Source organism: Mustela putorius, unplaced genomic scaffold (assembly GCF_011764305.1).
Source record: "Mustela putorius furo isolate JIRA1106 unplaced genomic scaffold, ASM1176430v1.1 tig00003942_pilon_pilon_pilon, whole genome shotgun sequence".
NCBI lineage: Eukaryota > Metazoa > Chordata > Mammalia > Carnivora > Mustelidae > Mustela > Mustela putorius.
The window spans coordinates 2,049,693-2,076,228 of NW_025422087.1; the positions used below are offsets into that span (position 1 = coordinate 2,049,693).

At 38.9% G+C, this 26,536-nt stretch overlaps 1 protein-coding gene across 4 annotated transcripts in view; it reads right to left on the reverse strand.

Moving 5' to 3' along the window:
* LOC106003338 (ubiquitin carboxyl-terminal hydrolase 12) overlaps positions 1-26,536 on the reverse strand; it is a 107,012-nt gene that overhangs the window by 14,541 nt on the left and 65,935 nt on the right. For 3 of the 4 annotated variants that reach the window (XM_045069697.1, XM_045069699.1, XM_045069698.1), the window contains 4 exons: positions 20,448-20,661; positions 12,742-12,971; positions 7,211-7,287; positions 7,009-7,092 (listed from right to left, as the gene is read on the reverse strand). In XM_045069697.1, coding sequence (XP_044925632.1) covers positions 7,009-7,092; positions 7,211-7,287; positions 12,742-12,971; positions 20,448-20,661 — 605 coding nt within the window. The remainder of the gene's footprint in view (positions 1-7,008; positions 7,093-7,210; positions 7,288-12,741; positions 12,972-20,447; positions 20,662-26,536) is intronic. The other variant, XM_045069700.1, reaches the window with a different exon arrangement.

The window sequence follows — 26,536 nt, forward strand, 5'->3', positions numbered from 1 at the left end:
ACTTCTTTTATGGTAACATCTCCCAAATTCATTCTTGAGGATTCCAATACTGAAACCTTTGGTTTTGAGGAACACATTGTCTGCATATGGGAACATATATAGTCTGAATGAAGGCCAAACCACATGTTTTTTTCTTCTGTGGTTAAGAAACATGTAACATGGGGCACCTGGGTGGCTCAGTGGGTTAAGCCGCTGTCTTCGGCTCAGGTCATGATCTCAGGGTCCTGGGATTGAGTCCCGCATCGGGCTCTCTGCTTAGCGGGGAGCCTGCTTCCTCCTCTCTCTCTGCCTGCCTCTCTGCCTGCTTGTGATCTCTGTCTGTCAAATAAAATAAATAAAATTTAAAAAAAAAAAAAGAAAGAAACACGTAACATAAACTGCACCATCTTAACCCTCTCTAAATGTATAGTATAGCAGTGTTTCCAATTAGCACCATTGTTGTGCAACAGGTCTCTAGAACTTTCTCATCTTGCACACGGAAACTCTACACCCACTGAACATCTCTCCTTTGCCCCTCACCCAAGACCCTGGCAACCAGCATTTTACTTGTTGCTAAGAATGTGACTACTTAGAGTCTTCATATAACTGGAGTCATCCAGAAATTGTCTTTTTTGTGATTACAATGTGTCTTTTTGGCTTTTGTGATTAGCTTATTTCACTTAGCATAATACACTCAAGATCCATCCTCCTGGTGGTATAACCAAATGTCCTTCTGCTTTAAGGCAGAATAATATCCACTAGATGTCCATCCCACATGTTCTTTATCCATTCATCTGTTGAGGGACATTTAAGTTGTTTCCACCTCTTTGTTAATGTCAACACTGCAGCAATAAACAAAGGAGTACATATAATCTCTTTGATACACTGTTTTCAAATTCTTTTGGGTGTGTATCTAGAAGCAAGAATGCTGGGTCATGTGGTAATTCTGTTTTTAGTATTCTGAGGAGCCTCCATACTGTTTTCCAAAGCAGCTGCACCTCTTAACCTTCCTACCAACAGTATACAAGGTTTCAATGTTCCCATTACCAACACTTATTTTCTTTTTGGGATGTGACTTTTCTAACAAGTGTGCGGGGATACCTCACTGTGGTTCCGATTTGCAGTTCCGATGATCTGTGACGTTAAGTGTCTTCTGATATGCTTGTTGGCCATTTTTTATCTTCTTTGGAAAACATTCAAGTTCCTTGTCCATTTTTTTTTAAGATTTTATTTATTTATTTGACAGAAATCACAAGTAGGCAGAGAGGCAGGCAGAAAGGGGTGGGGAAGCAGGCTCCCCGCTGAGCAGAAAGCCCGATGTGGGGCTCGATCCCAGGACCCCAGGATCATGACCTGAGCCGAAGGCAGAGGCTTTAACGCACTAAGCCACCCAGGTGCCCCTACTTGTTCATTTTTAAATTGGGCCCCTGGTTTATGTTGTTGAGCTATAGGAGATCTTCATGTATTCTGGATATTACCCTCTTATCACATACTGGTTTTCAAATATTTTCTGCCATTCATGCGTTTTCACATCATTTATTGTTTCTTTTGTTATGCAGAAGTTTTTGAGTTTGTTATGGTCCAGCCTATTTTTCCCTTTGTTGCTTATGCTTTCAGTGTCCTACTTAAGTAACAATTATCAAGGGGCACCTGGGTGGCTCAGTGGATTGGGCCGCTGCCTTCGGCTCAGATCATGATCTCAGTGTCCTGGGATAAGAGCCCCGTATCGGGCTCTTTGCTCAACGGGAGCCTGCTTCTCTCTCTCTCTCTGCCTGACTCTCCGCCTACTTGTGATTTTTCTGTCAAAAAATAAATAAAATCTTAAAAAAAAAAAAAAAAAAGAAACAGTTATCAAAATCAATGTCATGAAGATTTTCCCATGTGTTTCTTTTGTAAGGAGTTTTATAGTTGTGGCCTTATGTTTAGGTCTTTAATCCATTTTGAATTGAGTTCTGTATATGGTATAAGGGTCCAACTTTATTCTTTTGCATGTGGATATCCAGTGTTCCCAAACTATGTGTTGAAGCTATATGTTATCTATCTGTAGCACTGGCACTCTTGGAGATCATCTGACTATATAAATGAGGATTTACTGCTGGGCTCTCTATTCTATACCATTGGCCTACATGTCTATCTTTATTGCTACTACCACACTGCTTTGATTACTGTAGCTCTATAATATATTTTGTAGTTAAAAAGTATAAGGTCTCCAGCTATTTCTTTTGAGATTGTTTGGCTTTAAGAGTCCTTTAAGATTTCCTATATGAAATTTTGGATGTTTTTTTTCCTATGTCATGAGAAAACTCAATTGACACTTTGGTAGGCATTAAACTGAATCTGCAGACTGCTTTGGGTACTATGTCCATTTTAATGTTAAGTCTTGCAATTCACAAATACAGAGTATCTTTTCATTGACTTCTTTAATTTCTTTCAGCAATATCTTCTATTTTTTTAGTGCATAAGTTTTTGGCCTCCTTTGCTAAGTCAATTTCTAAATATTTTATTCTTTTTTGATACTACTGTAAATGGGATTATTTTGTTAATTTTCTTTTCAGATTGTTCAGATAGTTCAACAATCTTTTCAGATTGTTCAGATTATACACTAACTGTTCAAGTCAGGGTACAGAAATGCTATGGACTTTCACGTGCCGATTTTGTATCTGCACCTATGCTGAATACTTACTAGTTCTAACAAGGCTTTTTGTTGTTGTTGTTTAATCTTTAGGGTTTTCTGCGTACAAGATCATATTATCTGTGAACAGAGATAATTTAACTTCTTTTCCCATCTGGCTGTCTTTCTTTTCTTTTCCTTTTCTTACCTAACTGCTCTAGGACTTCCAACACTATGTTGAATTAAAGAGGCAAGAGTAGACATCCTTGTCTTATTCTGGATCCAAGAGAACAAGCTCTTCAGTTTTTCACCACTGAGTATGGTAGCTGTGGGCTTGTCACAGAGGGCCTTCATTATGTTGAGGTATGTTCTTTCTATACCTACTCTGTTGAGTGGTTTTTTGTCATAGACAGGTTTTGAATTCTATCAAATACCTTTTCTTTATCCACTGAGGTGATCATGTGGTTTTTATCCTTCAGACTGAAACCTTTTGTTTATTTATTTATTTATTTACTTGAAAGTGAGAATGTTTGCAAGCAGGAAGGGGGATAGGAGGAGAGGGAGAGAGGAATACCAAGCAGACTCCACGGGGGGGCTCGGTCTCATAACCCTGATATCAAGACCTGAGCTGAAATAAAGAGTCAGGTGCCTAGCCAACTTAGCCACCCAGCACCCCCAGACTGAAACATTTTAATGTCAAAATGATTTTTGTTTAATTAGAATGATGATCTGTATATCCACTATCTTATTCTTTTATTCTGAGACTAGAAACTATAGACTTCTACAGCTGGTTAGGGATCTTAGATAGCAACTAATCAAGTGAGACCCAAAAGGTTAAATGACTTGCCCAATATCACAATGCAAGTTATCAGAAGGGCTGACACTAGATCCTAGTAGAAAATGATTTCTGTACTGCTATCTTTCCATAAACCCACACACAATTTATCCTATAGAAACAGCCTAAAACCTGTGTGAAAATGTGTGTATGGGTAGAGGTATACATACAAAATATGTTTATCAAAGCCTTATAGCAGTGAAAAAAGGTAACAATCTAAACTATTAGATTGAGAAACTCAGTAGATTATGGCATGCCCATATAAAAAGTACTATGCAGCACCTCTGAAGAATGATGTAAAAGTATACTTTCACTGACACGTCTGTAATTTATACAGGGAAAAAATTATAAAACTGTACATAGAATTCAATTCCACGTCAAGAATTACATGTACACACATACACTCTTTAAAAATCTAGGATACGCACAAAAATGTTAACAATGCTTTTATAAATAACGATTCTTAACTGATTTATACTTAATCTGTGTTTTCGAATTTCTTGACAGAGTATATATATTTCCCATGCATATTAACAAAAGATCTACCATTAAATACTATATTAAAATCACATGGATGTCTTCGAAACAAGCAGCTGGAGTTGCTGGACAACTTCTAATTACTCATGTCTGGCTATTTGATTCTGGACGAAGATCAGCTCATGCTCACAGATGCACTTACTTCCATGGAGCCAAAGAAGTTTGTCACTGCACTCCTCTGAGCTACACTTAGTCCTCAACTCTATTTTCCTTAACCGATAGTCTTAGGCACCTTCTACAACATTTTCAGGGTTAATCTATCAACCCCCATGACATAACCAAACTTAGGGGAGGTACTCTAATTGTCTTCAATTGTCTTCTATTGAAGGGGACAATGAGTACTCTGTTTTGATTATTTGGGCCCATCACCTAAAACCTCTCCCTTCCAATCAGATACATGTGTCCAAAATACAAATAAAAATACAGTCATTTAAAAATCTAAGTTCTTCTTCCTTTCATGAACGTTTCAGTGTAACCATTTAGGTAGGTAGGGCCCTCCAGGGTAGACATCTGGGCAGGCAGCGGAGAGGAGAAGACTGAGCAGAGCAGAAAGCATGTCTGTGCAATATGGAGTTGTGTGCATGCATAGCGGTTGAGGGTTAAGATCAATTATGGACAGGGTCACTAACCAAGTAAGTAAATACAGAAGGATACTGGGAACCAATTTGTACTGTCAAGGAAATTATGAATATTATAAAGGACAAAACTAGAATGAACCCTATGGTGTCGGCTGAAACTGTGGATATAATTGTGACTTCATGGTTTCTCAATATAGACAGATCCATGATAATATAGACAGGTAGACGTAATAAGCATGTGTGGAGTACATACATACATACACACACACCGTCCAGCTCTTTTCACTGGGGGCTCAGGAACACAGACATCCTGGTATCAGTGAGCATACCTATATACCAAAGTCCTGCTTCCTAAACATCATCGTCCTCCTGTAAGAAAGCAGGCCTCCTGGGATAAATGGCTGATACCAGAGTCAGGGCAAGGAGAGTACAAGACGAGCACGGAACATCTTGTTACGCTACAAAGTGAAGGGTCACTCAAGAATATGGGACATGCCAAAAAGACACGGGTGATAGCTTGAAGGGGCCCCCACTGGCCGAATGGTAATGGAGTATTACCCACTGAATTTAAAAAAAAAAAAAAAAAAAAATCCTTGAGTCCATGCTGAGATTTAGAAAATGAAAAAAATTAGAAGTGTGATGAGGAATGGGCATATTTACAATCTCAAAATACCTCCACTCAAAATACTTATGAATTATATAAATGGAAAAAACCATTGCTTAATAGTGAAGACCTCTGGGAGACATCACCACGGTCAAGTGCTCTAACAGAACAGCACCGGATAACTGGATAACTGGATAAGAAGGAAAGTCTTAACCTCGCAGGCCTCAGACTATTTCTGGAAAGACCTGCTGGCAAGGACGGTCCTTGGTTAACATACGAGAATTTGGATTTGAGGAGTGTTCCCACCATTCCCTAAATGATGGGAGTGTCTCAACAGGCCTAAATTGTCTGGACAAACAATATGGTTTACACTAAAACCTCCTTTCCTTCAGAGGGTCTAGAATTCTGGAAGACAGAAGGGTACCTACATGTCTGACCCTCAGTTTAAAACCTTGGACACTAGGTCTGTAATGAGCCTCTGGGGGAGACGACACCTCCCCTATGTCCTACTCAGTACTGAAGGAGGTTAGGTGTCTTGCGGGACTCCATGGCACTGAACTCTTGGAAGCTCCCCTGGCTTTCTGCTCTGCGGAGATGCTTTGCCATCTTTCCCTGTAACAAGTCTTGGCTTTGGGCCTGACCATACATGCAGAGTCTCGCGAGTCCTTCCAGTGTGTCTCAGGAGTGGTCTGAGGGACCCCACACGTGAGACAAATTGGAATCATGGATAAGAGGATACAATGAGAATAGAGCATCACCTCTGTGAGATGCCCACCAGAATACATAACCTGAACCTCATCATAAGAACACAAAGAGGGGCAATCTTTGAGATGAACCCAAAGAGGGGCAATCTATAAAATAAATCTATAATTTTCAAAAGTGTCGAGATTTTTAAAGCCAAGAAAAGACTGTTTCAAATGTAAAAAGACAAAAGAGACATGAGTACTAAAGATAACGTGTTTTCTGAACTGGATCGTTTTGTTCCAGAAAGGACAGTACTGGGACATCCGTGCTAACGAAATACCTTCTACTAGAACAGTTAACATGCCAGCGTGACTTGCCCCAGGGGGGTGACTATGGCAATAGGGAAACTTCCCTGTTGGCAGCAAACAGCCACTCACGTGTTCACGATCACAGGACATCATACCTTACGTTTGAGTGGTTTTGGGTAAATAAGCATTCTTGGTACTGTTCATACAACTTTTCGTTGAGCTTGAAATTGTTCCAAAATAAAAAGTAAAATAATAAGAATGCTGATGACGCAATTCCATTCCTCGACACCAAATACCAAATGAGAGAGAGCACAAGATCCTAGGTGGGGCTAGCAGAAGCGACAGTAGAGGCGAGGAAAAGGATCTTCCCCACTCTTTCTCCTCACCAAGACCAAGTTTACATAAAGCATGCAAGCTCCAAAGTCAAGTATTTTAACTGTACTGGTTGATGATTCTTTTTTTTTTTTAAGATTTTTTTCTTTATTTATCTGACAGAGATCACAAGTAGGCAGAGAGGCAGGCAGAGAGAAGGAGGAAGCAGACTCCCTGCTGAGCAGAGAGCCCGATGCGGGACTCGATCCCAGGGCCCTGAGATCATGACCTGAGCCGAAGGCAGAGGCTTAACCCACTGAGCCACCCAGGTGCCCCTGGTTGATGATTCTTAAAAAATTTCATTAAGTGGAGAAAATCACTGGAGGTTGCAGAGCTGACTGTTGCTTACCCAGGAATAACTTAGTGAGTCTTAATTACTTAATGATAAAACTAGGCATTTTTACTCTGTAGATTTTCAGGCATAACATTCAGCGCGGAAAGCCCATCTACATGACCCACTGCCAGAGAACTACTACCAAATTTTAAAAACATTACATTACCGTTTGTGTGCTTCCTGTTTGCTGCGACATTCTTCACAGTAATATTTGTACTCACTGCACAGAGTTTCTGTGTTGCTGAAACCCCTGTGTAAAATTCAAGATAAATTTATTTAGTCTATACCAGAAAACTGTGTATTCATTTAAAAGTACTCTAAACCAAAGATATTCATTAAACTTCCAAAATAAGTAACTCTCCATTTACCTTAAGCAGTGAGTGATCGATGTGTTTTGTTCCACGTCAACAGAAAGGTCTAAAAAATCTTCATCTTTGCTGCTTATCTGTAAAAATAGGGAATTACCTTTGATTTCTTTAACTGTCAGTAAATCATTGTTCTGAAGTGACAGAATTAAATGCATTCATTCTCTTAGTAGTAGTAAGTACATGAAGAATTCATCTTCCACGAGTTCAAAAGAAATCTACTGGATCCGGATTATCCAAAAGGACACTGAGTAAAGGACTCTCAACACACGTACAGGCGAAACAGCAAAGTCCACCTGTGACTGATTCCCTTTCCGGCAAAGATAAGGATGGGAAATCACATCATTTTCCAAAACCTTGGTATTATGGCGACACAAGAAACAAACTGCCCATATATACTAATTCTTAAAAAAAAAAAACACGGGCTAAGACGAAATGGGGACACTTGGCAAAGGGCATCACACCTGTGCTGTTTGATTATTCAAGGAAATAACTTTGCCTAAAATGCCAAATTACAATCTTCACTGACGACCAAATTACAGTCTTCATTGATGACCTCCTTTAATCCTTCTTCTTCTTCAAAAATAAAATCTAACATAAAGTTCTGTTTGAATTATGGGTAACTCATCTGATTAAAAAAAATTCAAGTTATTACTTATTCATTTGAATTGGATTAGGACAGAACTACAGACATCAATTTTCCTAGCTCTTCCCTTCAAAGACTCTATGCTTAAGGTTAGCACACAACAGGAGATCTCTTGACTGTACCTCTCACACACAAGGGCTATAAGCCCAATGCAGTAAATGCCTTCCTGCTTCACTGGCGCATCAATTTTCTAAGATCAGCATCATTAACTTGTGACAGATTACGTGGCTGTACATACTATGTACTTACGCAAACAGGAGTAGCTATGGGTACCATGTATGCACATTCTAGGGACACCACGAGGGAAATGATCTGGATCTCAAAAGTTTCAGTGAAAAAGAGAATAAGAAAGACTCCTTAGAGAGAGAGGAAAGGGAACGTGAGGTGCTAAGGAAAAAGAATCAGCCCATTTTGGGAGGAAGAAAGGTAGGATGTCAAGGGATAGTATGGGACAGACAGGCGAAAGCCAGACTGAGCAGGGCCTTATGTGTAGGCTAAAGAGAAATAAAGATTAGAGAGTCTGGTGTTTCTCAAAATGAGGTTTGTGGTTCTCAGGCACGGCCTCAGGGGTCTTCATTTTAGATTTTGATCTTTATTATAGCATACAAACTTTGACATAACGATTGTTCTGGATCACCTGGATATATCTGAGTTACTACGTTTGGATTTACAGTTCTGTTGGTACTGGGAAACTACCAAGTGGGGCAGTATTTAACTCTTTAAAGTGTTGGTAAACACGTCTGGTTGTTGCTGGACTCCCCCATTCTAACGTCAGGTCACACCCAGGATGTGGAAGACTCAGTAAAGCCCTATAGGCTAGAGATGTGGGTGGGGAGTCATTAGCACAGGCGATAACAAAATGGAACATGACCCTCCCAAGGCAGAGCGACAAGCAGCCCAAAACAAAAGCCTGGAGGAAGCCCACATTTGAAGGATTAATAGCAGAAAAAGAATGGGACCAGAAGAAAGCATCAAAGAACAGAAGGACACAAGAAGAGGGTGCCATTACAGAAACCCAATCTTCTACCAACTGCGACATTAGCCACTGTGTTACTAACATCTGCCATATGAACACTGTCTCCAGGAAGCCCACTCTGAACCTGCACAACTCTGTCCCACTCACACCTCGATAGGTCAGCTCCACTGTTGTCTGACTCCCACAGACTCATGCTTACTTGAACTACAACATACTGTACTGGAATTACCTATCTGTTGGAAGCCTGCATGCTCACCTGGGAGCATCTTGAGATCAGAATTAAGGTCTTACTCATCTTCCGCCAACCTCTACCCATCTTCTACCTGGCATAGTTGGTACTCAAATAGTTGTACGAAACTAAATGAAGAAATGCTATATATTCATTCTGAGAAATTCTCAATTTCATTCCTCTAGCTGAACTTGATAAAGGCATGGTACTAATGATCATTTACTGAGTCTGCAAGAGGACGATTGAGATTTTGAGGAAATATTCTCAATTCATACCCTTAATTCTTGGGAGACTATCTGCAAATACATATTGCAGACCACAGGAGGACCTAGCGAGCGAGGAATGGGTGGAAGGATCACTATCCATCCATTACAAATAAAATTAATAAATATTTGAGCAAAAAAGAATGGGTGATATCACTTTCTCCATCTAATCCTCACTCCCATCATCCTCAGTCTGTAACATAAACTTCAAAGACCTTATATCACAGTATCCCCAAACCCTCCCAAATCTACTTTGCCAGCTTCACCTATTACTGCATTTCTCAACATGCTAAACAAATTTAATTATTTTCTGTTTTATCGAAGAGGATGAATTATACATATCTTCTAACACAGACCAAACTCCATCATAAGCATCAAAAGCAACTGTCAAGTTCTCTGATTGTACCTATGATTCCAGGCAAAACACTGCTCTAATAATTGGACAATATATTTACTTAGAACTCAGCTCCAATAAAATTCTTCTTTATAAGATCTACAAAACTTGTGTTAAAAAACAAATGGAGTTGGTTAGATAGAATAAATATGAGTATTGAGACCAATTCCTGCCATCAAACATTGCCCAAACTCTTATTACAATCAACTAATGGTTGCAGCAGTGAGCAATAATCCTTACTCTAACCCAAAAACATCTTCACAACATGTTAATATATTTAAACACTCAATTATACCTCTTTCACTTGATGTGAGAGAGGGTCACCAATAAAAATGTATTTTCACAAAAGAATTTTATTTATTACTACTGTGTCCTTCATTAACTAAAGTTATACTACTGACAACTATCATTTTCCAAATGCCTGATTATCCTTAAACAGATCAATGCATAATCAACAGTCAATAGATCATTAATTGGTATAGGTCATAGTTCTATTTAAAGACTCTATCTTTTAATTCATGGTGGAACCAAAACAGTCACCATTTGCTTTGAGAGAGAGAGAGAGAGAGAGAAAGAAACTACAATATTACTTACATTAGAGCCAAAAACAAACAAAAAAACCCCACTCATCTATACAAACATAACAAAATAAAATATGTACAAGATCAACATGAAAACTACAAGATGATTTCTTTCTAAATCAAAGAAGATGTAGATAAATGTACAGTCCATGTAAATGGACACTTGGACTCAAGACTGTGAAGACACAGTTTTTCCCAACTTCATCTACAGAGTCAAGGCAATCCCCTTTGAAATCACAGCACACTATCTTGTGGACAATGCTAGTTTTTAAATATTGTGTGATTCTACAGTTTATATGGAGAAGCACAAGGCCCAGAGCAGACAAAGCAATAGTCATCATAACTTGCAAGGCAGGTGAATGGATAAGTGAATAAGTGAATGGATAAACTGCAGGATATCCACATCATGAAATATAATTAAGTGAAAAAAAGAAATGAGCTACAAAGCTACTTCTCTATGATTCCAAATATACGACATTCTGGAAAAGTCAAAACTATGGAGGCAGTAAAATGATCAGGGGTTGGCCAGGGATTTGGAGAGGAAGGAGGGATGAATTTGTGAAACAAAGGGTGAAACTACTCTGTATGATACTTTAATGACAGACACGTGTCATTATACATTTGACAAAACAGATGGAACCCCAGAACAGGCAATACCAAGACTGAACTCAAAATATGAACTACAGATTTTAGTTAATGTGTCATGGCGCGCCTGGGTGGCTCAGTTAAGCGGTTAAGCATCTGCCTTCGGCTCAGGTCACGATCCCAGAATGGATCGAGCCCCACATCTGGCCCCTTGCTCAGCAGAAAGCCTGCTTCGCCCTCTCCCTCTGCCCGCTGCTTCCCCTACTTGTGCTCTCTGTCCAATAAATAAATAAAATCTTAAAATAATAATAATAATGTATCATTATCAGTCCATCAACTGCAACAAATGTACCTCATTAAAACCAGACATGAATCATAGGGGAAAGTGGAATAAAGGAGAGAGAGAATTGGGAACTTTCTGTACTTTCTACTCAATTTTTCTGAAGTCCATTAATTAAAAAATACAATTTCCTATTGGCCTCACTCAGCATACTAGGTATGTTTATTTGATTTAGACAAACAAGTAACCATGCTATTCTTCCAAACATCCATAAAACATCTGTCTTATTTTTCTTGCTTGTGAATTCTCTTTTCCAATGGTTGATGCTACTCTTCTGTGCTATTAAAGACTAGTTGTAGAAACATCATAGTAGGACTGGACCTGAGTGGATGCTAAATGTTGCGGGAGATTCTGGTGAACAATATATTTGTGCCTCCCCACAGACTGCCTTTACCAAGGCATAAGAACAAGACATTATCAACCGGCGAAAGTGAACAACACCTTGAATGAGAGATCAAAATTTTACCAACGAGAGGCAGACAGATATTGTGTGCCCACACGTGAGACCCTGAGAAAGACACGTTAACTGAATCACTCCAGCCAAGAATGCATACTTGCATCTCAGTAAGAAGGAAACATCAGATAAATTCATTAGGAGAAATGTTAGATTTTTTTTTAAAAAGGACAAATTCTTTAAAAATGTAAATGTCTTAAGAAGGTAATGATACTACGAAAGGACTGGGCTATCTGACCCCACATAAAATCCATTTTCAGGCTTCTTCCCTACTGCTCCGATTTACGAAGTATCCAGCAAGTGGGTATTTCCCCCTGCTTGAGTGTACACAGTATGCTTTAGTTTTTATTCCAACAATCAACAATAAACATAACTGCAGGAAAAGGGAAAACAAATTAATGTACCTCCCTGACCTGTAAGTTTCTTATGGACTTAAGTAAGACACAGACGTACAATTTCCAGAACATGACTCTATGGCCTCTTACACAGAAATGAAAACAAATACAGTTGACCGCTGAGCAATGCAGGGGGAGTGACAGGTACCGAAACCTCCTACCCACGCTGCCACTGTTGAAAATCATCTGAGTCTCCAAAAAGCTAACTATATGAGCCTTCGGTTGACCAGAACTCTTATTGATAATATAAAACTTGGTTAACACACACTTTGTGTATGTATCATAGTATGTATTTATAATAAAGTTAGCTACAGAAAGTGTCGTTAAGAAAATTATTTTTAAAAACCTCACATTTACAGTACTATACGTATACAAAAAAAAAAAAAAATCTACAAATAAGTGGACCCATGCAGTTCAAGCCCCTGTTGTTCAAGGGTGAACTATGGTCCAAACCACAGTAAGTATTTTTCAGTCAGCTCAGGTACTCACTGTTTATAAGCAGCATTACTACAGAGCATACCGAGTACGAGAGCAAGTACAGCTTCGATAATTCATTTATGCTACACCTAAGAAATTACAACCTTCATGTTCATCTCTCACACTCCATCTCTAAGAAGTTTTAATAAAAATGAATTCAATCTGCTCTATACAAAATTTGATGACATACTTACAGTTTCACAAGTAAGACATCTGGTTTCATTTGTCAGTGTTCCCTGAAAAATCTCGTGAACCCACGTTGGGTCTGGTGTGCTGTTGTTGTTTTCATTGTCAATATTACCGTTAGGTAAACGGCCATTTTGTTTCTCCTGCTTTCTTTCTTCTTGTAAAATATCAGCAATTGTATTTAGCAGGTAATTTAAGAATTCATGGGCATCTTGCTGCATGTAGTTGTCAAAAAGTTCTAAAAATAAAAATATATTAGAGAATTACTTCAAAATTAATAACCTGATTAAAACTAGATGTAAAACAAATATCCAATATTCTATCAGAACTAAATACAAACGTCTGGTATTGTCAGTCATGTACAAGAAACAGATTATCTTTCACAAAAATATGACTAAACTTGGAGAAAATACAGTTAAGACAAATGAGGATCTTCTTTTTAAAGCAACAATATTAAGTGATCCACGAGAACTGTGGGCCTTGCATCCTAGGGATTCAGTCAGAGGTGAGGCCTGGAACCTGGAACTTTCCAAAGTTCCTCCAGGGGACTCTGATCTGCAGTCAGGTATAGGAAACATCAGTATCACAAATGATCTATTCAATCCAGATAGTCTCTAAAAGTGAGATTTTGTAACTCTGTGAAATGTTCCCTGTAACTATACAAATGAAAAAATATCACCGAAAACCAGTCACTGACATGAACTGCTTTATACCCAGCACTGGACATCACACCATTGAAACTGAAAGGTAAGGACTTCACAGGCAGTGTTGCAGGTGCTCTTTGTAACACCTCTGTGACGCTGTTATTGTCATCTTCCAAATGAGGGAATGGGATCAGAGAGGGAAAGTCATGCCACCACGAAGTGGCAGGCCCAGGACACAAAGCAGGCAGTCCCCAAGCAGCCCAGCTGCATACAAAGCAGCCTGCCCAGGGAGGCCCTGCCCCACAACTGGCACCTGCTGCTCAGGGATCACACACACTGAGAAGATCTGGCCAGCAATATTTTACCTTTAGATACTCAAGGCACATTTAATAAATTCCAAAGATATCACAGCTGACATTTTTCAAATAAAAGACAACAAATTAGTAACAAAACTTAGGCAAAGTCTAAGATAAAAAGAACAAAAAATTACATTTTAGAAGAGCTACAGTTATGACTGCATAAAATTAAGTTTCTGTGCATTAGAAATCACTGAAAAGGTATAAAAAAAAAAGCCCATAAAAACTATTAACAGCTTCAACACATAAAGAGCTTATATAAAAGGAAATACCAAGTGTGGAAATCAACAATTTAGAAAAACAGAAGTCAAAAAGTTAAAAAATGTGAGAAAATTTTCAATCTATGGTAATCAAAAAGGCCTTGATTTTCTGGTCTAGAAAACGAAATACCATCTTCTTTTGCAAAGTTACTGTACAAACAGAATGGGAACTAGTGAAAATGTGGATTTGGGAGGTACAGTCAAAACAAATAAAGACTCATTTCACTCTTGGTGTCAAAAAGACCTGTAAGGAGCCTCAGATGTAAGGTGCAGCTGCTCGAGCAAGACTGTCTGGATTCCTAGGATGGTTCGACCTTTCATTATATGTATGTCACAGGCAATTTATTAAACCTCCTTCTTGGAGTTCAAGTCAAACTCAATGATACTAATGCAGTAAGAGCCACTCCCCACTTCTCTTCTGTAAACTGGCCCTGAGGGATTTGATTAGCCTCCAACAAGCCCTTTATGTTTAAGAACAATGAAAGCCTTGAGTCCTGAGAGATACTGCATTAGCCTATGTGGCATTAACATTTAACTGATGATAATTTGGTATTGTGTGTCCAGTGGTTTTTGCCCATGAGGGACAGATCCAAGAGACTGTGACACCATTCCCCATCCCCTGTTGCCGCCAGAAGTCTGTGTGTCACTCCCGACACTGACACAGCTCACTGCAAAACCTCCCAGCTGTCTACTCTATCTTCCTGAGACAAACCAAGTCATGGTCAGAACCCTTAGATGGTTCCACCGCTGGACGGGTCTAGGCAAGGCTGGGGTAACTGAAGTCAATCACCTTTCACTTTGCCTCTCAGTGCAATGATGCCTCATCCCTGAAAATACTAGTCTACCTCCCAACCCCACTCTCCCATCCTCTATTACTCTGAGTCGTTTTTTGTTCCTTATTTCCTTCCTCATCCTTGGGATTTTCTTCTTTCTCAACCCTTTCTGCTGTTCCCTCCAGAAACAACTCTTCTGCTCTAAACTCCCCATCTTTTCAGCCTCTGGCAGTTTTGAGCTCCCTGCAGCCACTTCTAAATCATTACACTTTGCATTGCATAAGAAAAACTCACCCTCAGTCAAAAAAGCTGTTAAGGTCTGGCCATACTACCCTGAACCTCCTTCTTTCTGTGGTCATCTGTCAACTTCCCCTCACCTCCTAAAGGCCTGATTCGTGGCCTCTTTGTCCATCCGGACTCCTTCACCAACCCTGACACTTTGAGTGTCTGGGCAGCTTCTAGAAGTGTACAGGACACCCTTAAAAGTCCCCTTTTTATCTCTCACTTACTCATCTATCACCAGGTCACAAAAGAACCACCCATGTCTGCTAAGAAGGAAATAGGCTAGAGTTGATTAGTCTTCAAGAAAAATACGCACAAATTGGAAAAATCAGCGAGGAATCTAAAAGGAAGGATAATGGGAGAGCACCATAAAAATATTTCATAAAAACTCTAAGGGCCTAGTTAAAGTGAGATATGAACAATTTACTCTATATGCTGGATCTCTATATGCTGGCTCAATGCCACAGTCTCTTTCCCACGAAATCAAGTTTTTTCTAACCAAAGTTTTGTTTTTGTTTTTATTTTAATATTTTATTTATTTATTTGACAGAGATCACAACTAGGCAGAGAGGCAGGCAGACAGAGAGGAGGAAGCAGGCTCCCTGAGGAGCAGAGAGCCCAATGTGGGGCTTGATCCCAGGACCATGACCTGAGCCGAAGGCAGAGGCTTTAACCCACTGAACCACCCAGGCAACCCCTAACCAAAATTATAATGAATGTATTTTGCCACGAATATTTAAAATAAACTATAAAATTAGAAAATAACTAAAAAGATATAAATTTTAAAACTTCTGGTTAAGAAAAAACAATAAACAATAAGAAGTCTCATATTTTTTTCCTGTTAGAATTTATTTTCGCATCTATGCATGTCGCTCAAAATAATTTATAAAGCAAAAATGTGCAAATACTTTTGCTTTTTCAAAACTTGAAACAACTTTTTTTAAATGTTCTTTCAACACAGAACAAAGAACTTCACATGCACAGACATACCTCAACTGACTTGAACACTCTGGAAATGAGATATAAAGTAAACCAGAAAATACTCTTAAAGCATTTTGTTGAAATATTTAAAATAATTTGCAGTCCATCTTTTTATAAACACATTATGGTAACTGTTCCAGACTCTCGCTATGCCTTAGTCGTCAATACAGATTTAAAAACTTCAACCAGAACCACATAAACAGCACAACAACATCAACTAAATGGCCACAGACAAGACCCGTAAAATGTAGTACACTTAATTGCTAAAATTTTGGTTTCCTTATGGTTTGCTTTCTTTTCTGCTAAGTAGCATGATGGGAAAGGTGGGCTTCAAAGTTGCTTTGGCAAATTAAACAAATTCACTCATTCACTCACTCACTCATCAAATATTTAGTAAGCACCTACTACGTGCCAGGAACTAGATTACATGCTGGGAATACAATGATGAGCAAAAACAAATGGCTTCCCCTCATCATGGAACTGACAGTCTAATGGGACAATTCATTATTAAATAAATGAATATGAAAGGTATAAATTATTAAAGTCCCAGATAGCTGCAACATTAATGCAAAAAAAAAGGGGGGGGGAACTAAATCAACGTGTAAAAATGTTATGTGTTCTTCTTAATTCAGAAATTGTTAGCTTTCATTAATACAAAAATCTTTTACGCTCTTTTGGAGAAACAGGATTAAAATGAACATGGGAATTATTCACTCACATCTATTTAACGGGTGTTATTCTTACATATTTATATCAGTATCTCTCTGCATCACCTGAAGCATCGCTAAGCACATACAGGTTTCTTGATAATAAGGATCTTTTCTGTCTCATTCACTGCTGTATCTCCAGCACCCAGGACAATGCCTGCCACATATTTAGATGTGCTTGGCATTGTATAAATGAACGAACTACCAAATGAACAACAGGGGCGGAAACAGCTATGACAACATGGGAAGAAATCTGGGCCCAAACAATAGCGTGAACTACCTGTGCTGTTAAGACCCAGTGAGTCAGGGGCGCCTGGGTGGCTCAGTGGGTTAAGCCGCTGCCTTCGGCTCAGGTCATGATCTCAGGGTTCTGGGATCGAGTCCCGCATTGGCCTCTCTGCTCAGCAGGGGGCCTGCTTCCCTTCCTCTCTCTCTGCCTGCCTCTCTGCCTATTTGTGATTTCTCTCTGTCAAAATAATCAAATAAAATATTTAAAAAAAAAAAAAAAAAGACCCAGTGAGTCAGAGCACACAGCTACACGTGCCAGCTGATGGGACTTTCAAGCCCCCCAGAAGTGATCCCAAGCCAAGTCACTGCTAGCTAGCACACAAGTAGCTCATCAGTCTGTGTTTTGAGTCTTCTAGAATGGTAGAGTGGCTATGGGAAGTTAGCAGTGTAGAACGGAGGGCTTTACTTCTTACCTAGGTTAGTGCAACAGCCTCCTGGCTGGCTTCCTGGGCTGTACTCATGCGACCCATGCCCGCTCATGCTACCACACCACCCAGCAGCCAGATCAAAACACATCACCCACCTGCTCAGCAACCCTAACGGCTCAAGATGGCTTTCAAATTAAAGCCCAAGTTCTAGGCCCTTGCCCTTTTGCTCTTACTCCACTCCAGCCACATGAATATTCTTGTCAACCTTCAAGCACTCAGGGCAACTGCAATTTTGATTCTATCCACTTGGAACGAGTTTGCCTCAGATTTTCCAATGGCTTCTCACTTCAACTCTCTGAACTAACATAACTGATCAACTCCCTTTCCATGTTTTATTATTTTTTTTCATGGAGATAACACATTAAATTACATGACTATTGGTCCTCTCCACTAGTTTCTGGCCGTCAACAGAAGCTAAATATATAATAGTTAATCAATTCAAACTTTCAGCTAGTTTCCCATCATTAGGGAGAACACATTTATGGAGCAAGTCTTATCACACTGTAAAAGTTCTATGCTATGATTAGGGAACATGAATTAAAATTTTGAAACCAAAAATCCATTACTGAAATTAAAACAGTTTCTTCCAAAGTAATATCGAAATGATTAGCTATATAAAGTATCAGTGGTTAACACAATATGAAGCTAATATCGACTGCAAGTACAAAACATGATGTGTTTATTTACAGCATACCATGGAAGAAAACTGGTTTAAGAACAACAATCCAACAGTGAAAGTTAGTGGAAATTCTGAAATGGACAATATCCATTTTTGCCAGAGATTTAAACAAAAACAAACAAACAAACAAAAACCCCAACAAACATAAGGTCAGAAGGAGAGTTAAGCATGGATAGTCCATTAAATGCTCTTTAACTTGTATACTCTCCTCTACAAAATTATCAGGAAAAAAATCAAAAGGCAAAACTGTACTTCATACAAATGCCAGCAACATCAAATAATAAACATGCTTTTTTATTAAATACTGTTTCTGAGGTAAAGAAAAATGAAACAAAACTATGAGAGGATAAGTTTGGAATATTCACTCTGGAATCAATTTCATCAAACAAAAGAAGTCTACTGTAAAATGTACTCTGCCTAAACATTTAAAAAATTTTCAGAAAATACTGAATTATTGAAAAAATAATAAACACTGCAAAAACATTCCAGCTTTGACAAGCAAACGTATAAAGCCACAGAAACACAATTTTCAAAACACAGTAACTTGAGCTCTGTGTGCAGCGTGAAGCCACTGCTCACTTCAGGACCATAGGCATGTACGTCCACCCAAAGTCCCCTGTTGGAACCCTAACCAATGTGCCGCTCTTTGGAAGTGGGGCCTGGGTAGGACTTTTAGGTTTTTAAGACTGGGATTAGTGTCCTTTTAGGAAGAGACATGAGCGAGTTGGCTTCTCTCTCTTCACCATGCAGGGCACGGCAAGAAGGCACCCATGTGTAACCAGGAAGACAGCAGACGCTGAAGCTGCCGGCATGTTACTCCGGTACATCAATTTTCTACCAAGACAAAATCCCTGAAGTTTCATACCAATACAGACAAAATGACTTAAGGGACTTGAATCACTCAACCAAATTCGAACAGAGCTGTATTTGGTGTTCTTAAAAACAGAAGATACTACACAGATTTCTAACTTAAGGAAATGTTTGGCTTTCATAGGGAAATCACAAAAAGATTTGTTTTTATGAATGAATGATCAACTGCTTTGTATCTGTTTACAGAGGAAATGAACAAAATCTTTTAACAGGTGAATCAGATTCAAGAATAATAGCCTACTGCCATGTTATCTCAGTGTCTTCTTACACAGGAAACTGGATATGACCCAGGCTTATCTCAATTCATGGGATAATGAACAGTGTCCACGCAGTTAAGGACAGCATTATTCAATTGTGTGTTTGGTAACCAATCTTAAAGACGTCTCAAATCTTATTTCTGTGGGCATCGTTTGATAATAAATCAAACTAAAGATACCACTCAATTTTATTTCCAGAATGATTAAACTAGCTACATCAAACAAAACCCAGAATTCTACAGGTGATTTAAATCCTGCTTGAGGGGAGCCTGGGTGGCTCAGTGGGTTAAAGCCTCTACCTTCGGCTCAGGTCGTGATCCCAGGGTTCTGGGATCGAGCCCCGCATTAGGCTCTCTGCTTGGCAGAGAGGCTGTGTCCTCCTCTCTCTGACTGCCTCTCCTGCCTACTTGTGATCTCTGACAAATAAATACATAAAATCTTAAAAAACAAAAACATAAAAACTGATGCAAATTTTTTAAAAAATAAATAAATAAATCCTACTTGAATTTTCTGACGTAACATAACACAGCAGACAGAGTATGAGACTTAGATGTCAGAAACGTGTGGGACAAATCTAAAAGAAAAACACTGAAGAGAGAAAAGAGAAGACAGGCTTAATCAGTAACTATTTTAAAAAGGGGTTGAGTGGAGTTAAAACCACCTACACCTACCCTAAGCCAAAAAGTTTCTGGAAAGCTTTTTAGCCTCTATTCTTTGCAGGGCTAAAGTGGGAGAGATCGCATGCTCTCTAAATCAGGGTAGTGTAAAGATCCAATGGGTTAACAGACGTGAAACAGACATGAAGCAGACATGAAACAGACATGAAACTACAAAAACAATAGATAATGGGAGGAAGACCCAACTTTATTCTCCATAGAAGAGCCAAGCAGGCAAAAATAAATAAAAATAAAATAAAATAAAAATTTATCATTTCTCATTTCATGGCATACAGAATGTAATCTTTGTAGAACATACTTCCAACATTAATCATACCTCATATTAATTACTGTGTGATTACCTCCCTCACTGAACTAGCACTTCCTTCAAGACAGGAACGTCAGCTTTGGTTTTTCCATGGCTAACATACTTTCAGTCTTAGAAGATGCTCAGTCAGTGCCTGCTGAACTGTGGTGTGCTATTTTTTACCCTTTCTGGTACGTAAGAATACATTCCGAAGTAGAAGAATTACCATTTTCCTTCCGTAATCTTGTTATGAACTTCTTAGGAGGAATCACCCCAACCTTCTTCTTCTGAGTGGCTATGCTATGGAAGAGGTCTGCTAGGCAGGTAAGAAGGTTCTCCTTTTTCCTAGGTTGGCTCTTGTATGCTAGAACTTTTTCCCGAAATGGACGACAAAAATAAAGTGCTTGAAGAACTGAATTACAGTAGCAGGTATTCCCAAACTAGAATAGGAAAAAAAAAAAATCTTGTTAAATATGGGGCAACACATTTTCAAGAGAACGAATTTCCATGTATAGTTACAAAAACAGAAGATAGGGAATTTATGGTCCTCATAAATTAAAAGGTATCTGAGAGTAGAAATAAGTATTCTGACTGCTAATCTGCCATTTAAACATTAAACGGATGCCCCAGGCATTGGTTTCAGGTTAAAACAGAAGGAAAATATATGCAATAAATTTGGCCTTCATGAAAACTAATTTAAAAAACTATACAGTTTAAACAGTAAGAGTACTTAAAAGGCTTAGACTTCTTTATAATTATTTTGTCAATACCCATTGTTACATTGTAGATATTAAGCATTTCATATATTATACATTTTAAAATATAACTCTCAAAAATTCTTTTGAAAAAACACAAAAGTGAGATTTTCTATCAGATTCTTTTTTTTTTTTTTAAAGAGAGAGGTAGGGAAACAAATCATGATTCTTTTTTTTTTCTTTTTAAGATTTTTATTTATTTATTTGATAGAGAGAGATCACAAGTAGGCAGAGAGGCAGGCAGAGAGAGAGGGGGGGAAGCAGGCTCCCCGCTGAGCAGAGAGCCCGATGTGGGGCTCGATCCCAGGACCCTGAGATCATGACCTGAGCTGAAGGCAGAGGCTTAAACCACTGAGCAACCCAGATACAACTCTATCAGATTCTTAAGTGCCATCAAAAAATAAAAACAAAGGGTCCCTGGGTGGCTCAGTTGGTTAAGCATCTGCCTCCAGCTCAGTTCATGATCCCAGGGTTCTAGCACTGAGCCCTGCATCAGGCTTCCCTGCTCAGTGGGGAGTGTGCTCCTTCCTCTCCTCCTGACCCTCCCCAAAACTCCCCCCTGCCACCTAACACTCATGTTTGCTTTCTCTCCAATGAAGAAATTTAAAAATCTAAAAAATATTAATAATAAAAAGCAAAATAAAATGAGATCCTCTGAAATGTTAGATTAAAAATTTTCAAGGGCACCTGGGTGGCTCAGTCGGTTAAGTGTCTGCCTTCTGCTCAGGACATGATCCTGGGGTCCTGGGATCAAGCCCCACATTAGGCTCCCTGCCAAGCGGGGAGTCTATTTCTCCCTCTGCTCCTACCATCCATCCCCCCACACTGTGTTCTCTCTCAAGTAAATGAATAAATAAAAATCTTAAAAACAACAACAACTTTTCAGTATGCTAGCACAACCACCACTGAAATGCTGAGATACCTGCACATCACTCTTGATATATTACAAACAGACTTCAGGTGCATTGAAGCCTCCACATGAACCGACTTCTTACCAGCCGTGTGTAACTACAGCCTACTGAACTTTAACGTCCTCCTCTTTAATAATGGGGGAAAATAATCCTACCTTAGGAGACAATGACACACAATTTGATCAACATTCATTGTCTTCCTTTTTCCTTCCCACTAACAGACACTGGTTCCCAAAGCGAGCTGACAAAACACCCGAAAGCTGATTGATGAGGACGTGGGGAGACTTTGAAAGTGTAAGAAGAGGGAAGAGGACACTTCTCAAAGCACTACCAGGCAGGGAGGTCACATCCTCACTAACCTAAAAAGCCTAGGCAGAGGAGACTGTTTTAAGGGGCAGTGTCAAGGTGCCTGGGTGGCTCTGACGGTTAAGCACCAGACTCTTGGTTTCTGCTCAGGAGCTGATCTCATCATGGTATCAGGCTGTGGGATCGAGCCCCAATTCAGGTTCTGTGCCCAGCGGAGAATCTGCTGGAGATTCTCTCTCCCACTGCCTTACCCAACCCAAACTAGCACACACACTTTCTCTCTAAAAATAAGTGTTTTTTTCTAAGGGTAATGTCAAACACATTTGTTTGACATATACATTTGCATGTACATTTGCTTATATTTAAAAACCAGGAAGGATAAATTAAAAACTAATAAAAATGGTTAGAGAGAAAGAGGAAGAGTAGAGAGGAATCAAAGTACCTTTTTAAAAATATTTACTTTGCACTGATCTTTTTTTAAACTAAATTAAATCGAAAATATCTCAGAGGAAAAAAAGAAATTCCTAAAGCTGAAAGGAAACAGAAATCAGTGACACCTAAATGTTTATCCAGTCCGTGGGAGAACTACACAAAAAATTAGTTCGAGCAACTTTACATGGAGTTTTTACTATCCATGCGTATTCAAATAGTCTAAGAATAAAAAGAAGAAATCTTTTTTTTAATAATTTCTTTTTTTAAGATTTTATTTTATTTATTTGGCAGAGATCGCAAATAGAGAGGCACGCAGAAGGGGAGGGGAAAGGCTCCCCACCGAATAGAGAGCCCAATGCAGGGCTTGATCCCAGGACCCTGAGATCATGACCTGAGCCAAAGGCAGAGGCTTAAACCCACTAAGCCACCCAGATGCCCCTTAAATTGGAATTTAAAGTATTAGTATAAACTCGTGTTTGTGTGTGTGTGTGTGTGTGTGTGTGTGTTTTCAACTTCTATCCACTGAAAGGCCTAGCAGCAACAAGTTTCCCTGGCACACAGATTGTAGTCTTTAAGAACCTTTTTCCCACAAAAAGGAACTAGGATGTCTTACAGATATGGCTACACTAGGTCTGGGACAAGAAATATACAAAGGTAGATCAGCCTGGAGTATATTTTGTACCGATTCAAGAGCCAAATTTCATTCAAAAGAAATACTGCAATTGATATAAAGCACATTAATCATATAAATATTTATGAATTAATAATGATATTTTATAAAACCTTTCATTAGACTCCATGGATGCTGTAAACTCATATATAAAAAGAGAACCTCAAAGTTTTATCTTGTTCCCTCCCTCCCCCCAGCCCCGAGAGCTAGCACATGAGCACGGGGGTAGAGAGTAGGGGCAGAGGGAGAGAGAGAATCCCAAGCAGGCTCCACACCCAGCATGGAGCCAGGCAAGGGGCTTGATCACAGGATCCTGAGATCATGACCTGAGCCAAAATCTGGAGTTGAATGCTTAATTGACTGAGCCACCCAGGTGCCCCTTATCTTTTTTATTTGAGAAAGAGAGCATGAGAAGGGGGAGGGTCAGAGGGAGAAGCCGACTCCCCACTGAGCAGGAAGCCCGATGGGGGACTAGATCCTGGGATTCCAGAATCACGACCTGAGCCGAAGGCAGTCACTTAACCAACTGAGCCACCCAGGTGCCCCTTATCTTGTATTTCTTGTAAGAACTATAGTTCACAGGGAATTAACGAGTTGATGAAGAAGTTCCAGCTTATAAAATAAATCCAGCTAATAAATTCAGAAGAAATGACTACAAATAATGGAGTAGGAAATAATTATCAATGGATACCAAAAGCGTTAGTGGCTGATGGGAACTTGAAAAACTATCTGAAGCCCCAGTGCACTACAAATTAAAAATGAACAGCCAGGACGCCTGGGTGGCTCAGTGGGTTAAGCCACTGCCTTCGGCTCGGGTCATGATCTCGGGTTCCTGGGATCGAGTCCCATATCGGGCTCTCTGCTCAGCAGGGAGCCTGCTTCCTCCTCTCTCTCTCTCTCTCTCTTTCTCTGCCTGCCTCTCTGCCTACTTGTGGTCTCTGTCTGTCAAATAAAATAAAATCTTTAAAAAAATAAATAAATAAAAATAAAAATAAACAGCCAAACCTTTGTCTCTTGTAGAAATATGTAGCAACTCTTAGGAAGAATTCCTGTCTTAAAAAACAAAAGTACTACATTTTTTTAAACTACTAAATTTCAATCACATGTCTAGACCTATCTACCAATTTACAAGATATTTAAGGAACAGAGAAATGAGTTAAACAATACTACAAAAAAAAGAAGAAGAATAGAACATGAGGCCCAATGGGAATATATGATTTTTACATTCCTATTGGTGGTCAGAGCCAAGAAGTGGTTTCCATAAAAACGAGTGCTTTAAAGGCTTTCTAGGTAAATGCTAAAAGAAGTAGATGAAAAGGAGATGATGCATTGGTACTACCGATAAATGTAACTCTGGATATACTTTAATAAAGCTTATCCGGGGGCTAAGTACACCTGCAGTAGATTCTACAATATTACTGAGATTAATTTACCGATTAGTCAGTATTAATTAGTCTGAAAAATACTAGTATTTGTATCACAGTCTAATGAAGCTAATGACCAACAAACTATGCCTCTGCCATCAGAGAGAAGAGTCACTCTCCATCACTGGACACTTCTGTTAAAGAATACGCAACAGGGATTTGAATGACTTCCACAGAACAGGTAAAAGCAAAAGACAGCGTTTCACAGTATACTAGAAAAATTTATAATAAAGGTTGACCAAATTATAAAAAAAGAAGCAAATGGAATGATAAGCTGAGGAACCAGAGAGAGTCTATTCTTTTGTACAGAATGCTGGGAGGTAGACTCCTGCTCATCTTCTGAACATAAGGCAATGAGTAACATTATAATCAGTTCTCTGGTGTCTTCTCTTATGGTCTTCCACGGATCTTCATCAATCCCATTAAAAAAAAATCAAAGCATAGGACGCCAGGGTGGCTCAGTGTGTTAAGCCGCTGCCTTTGGCTCAGGTCATGATCTCAGGGTCCTGGGATGGAGTCCCGCATCGGGCTCTCTGCTCAGCAGGGAGCCAGCTTCCTCCTCTCTCTCTCTCTGCCGGCCTCTCTACCTACTTCTGATCTCTCTCAGTCAAATAAATAAATAAAATCTTTAAAAAAAAAAAAAAAAAGAAAAGAAAAATCAAAGCTTGAAACTACTACAATTTCTCCAGAACAAGCAGTAACTTTCGATCTTATAACTGTGAAAATTTGTCTTCAGCTTCCCTGACAGTAACTTTCCTCCAAGTTCCTAAAACCTAAAAATGTATCTCTCTAGTGTATAGCTTTCATGCAAAAGATTGTCTGCAATGATTTCCCCCACACTCCTCTTTCTGAATGCTCGATTTCCACAAAAGACATTGCTTTAAGGGTTGTAACCTACCCTAGGTCTTCTCAGCTTGTTTTAATGATCAAAGGTATAACCAGGTTCAAAATAAAGGGAAGCAAATTTTAAAAGCCACCACTCTCCTCAAGGTCTGAGCATTAATTTTTTCAGTTGCTTACTGTACACAATGACATCCTCTACTGCCTTTTGCTCCTAGTTTTAAGATAAATGCCCCCTCCACAAATCTTTATGATAGCCCCATCATTAAGATTTTCTAGAACACACTTCCCTAATAAATTTAAATAAAAATTATATGCTTCATCATACACATGAAAATACACTTTTATAAAATGTAAATTTATATACATAAAAATATACATTACATACAGTCACCCTTTCAACAGTGCAGGAGGTAGGGTGCTAACCCCTCACATAGCCAAAAATCTGTGTGTAACTTTCAACTTCCCAAAAACTTCACTAATAACAAACTACTGCTTACCAGAAGCCTCACCTATAACAATTAATTAACACACATTTTGTATGTTATGTGTATTATATATAATAAAGTAAGCTAGAGAAAAGAAAATGCTATCAAGATAATCATAAAAGATAATACAATACTATACTGTGTACCAAAAAAAAAGCAAACTGCACATAGATGGACCTATACAGCTCAAACCTGTGTTGTTCAACCGTCAACTGTGTAAAAAATGTTATTGAGACAAAGTAAATATGTAAAATTTTTCTTATTTACATTAATTTTGTTTTCACTAAAAATTATTAATATTTAAGTGATAGCAATGAAACAAAGTGCACCGTGTGATAAACTGTGGGCTATAGAATTTAATATTCGATTGCAGGTCTGAGTTTATGTTCAGTTATTTCTATATGTGGCTTTAATGGCAATCAAAGATAGATACACAGATGCATAGACAGGTCCAAGGGGGAAAGTTTCCTTTACGGCCTTACTGTATTT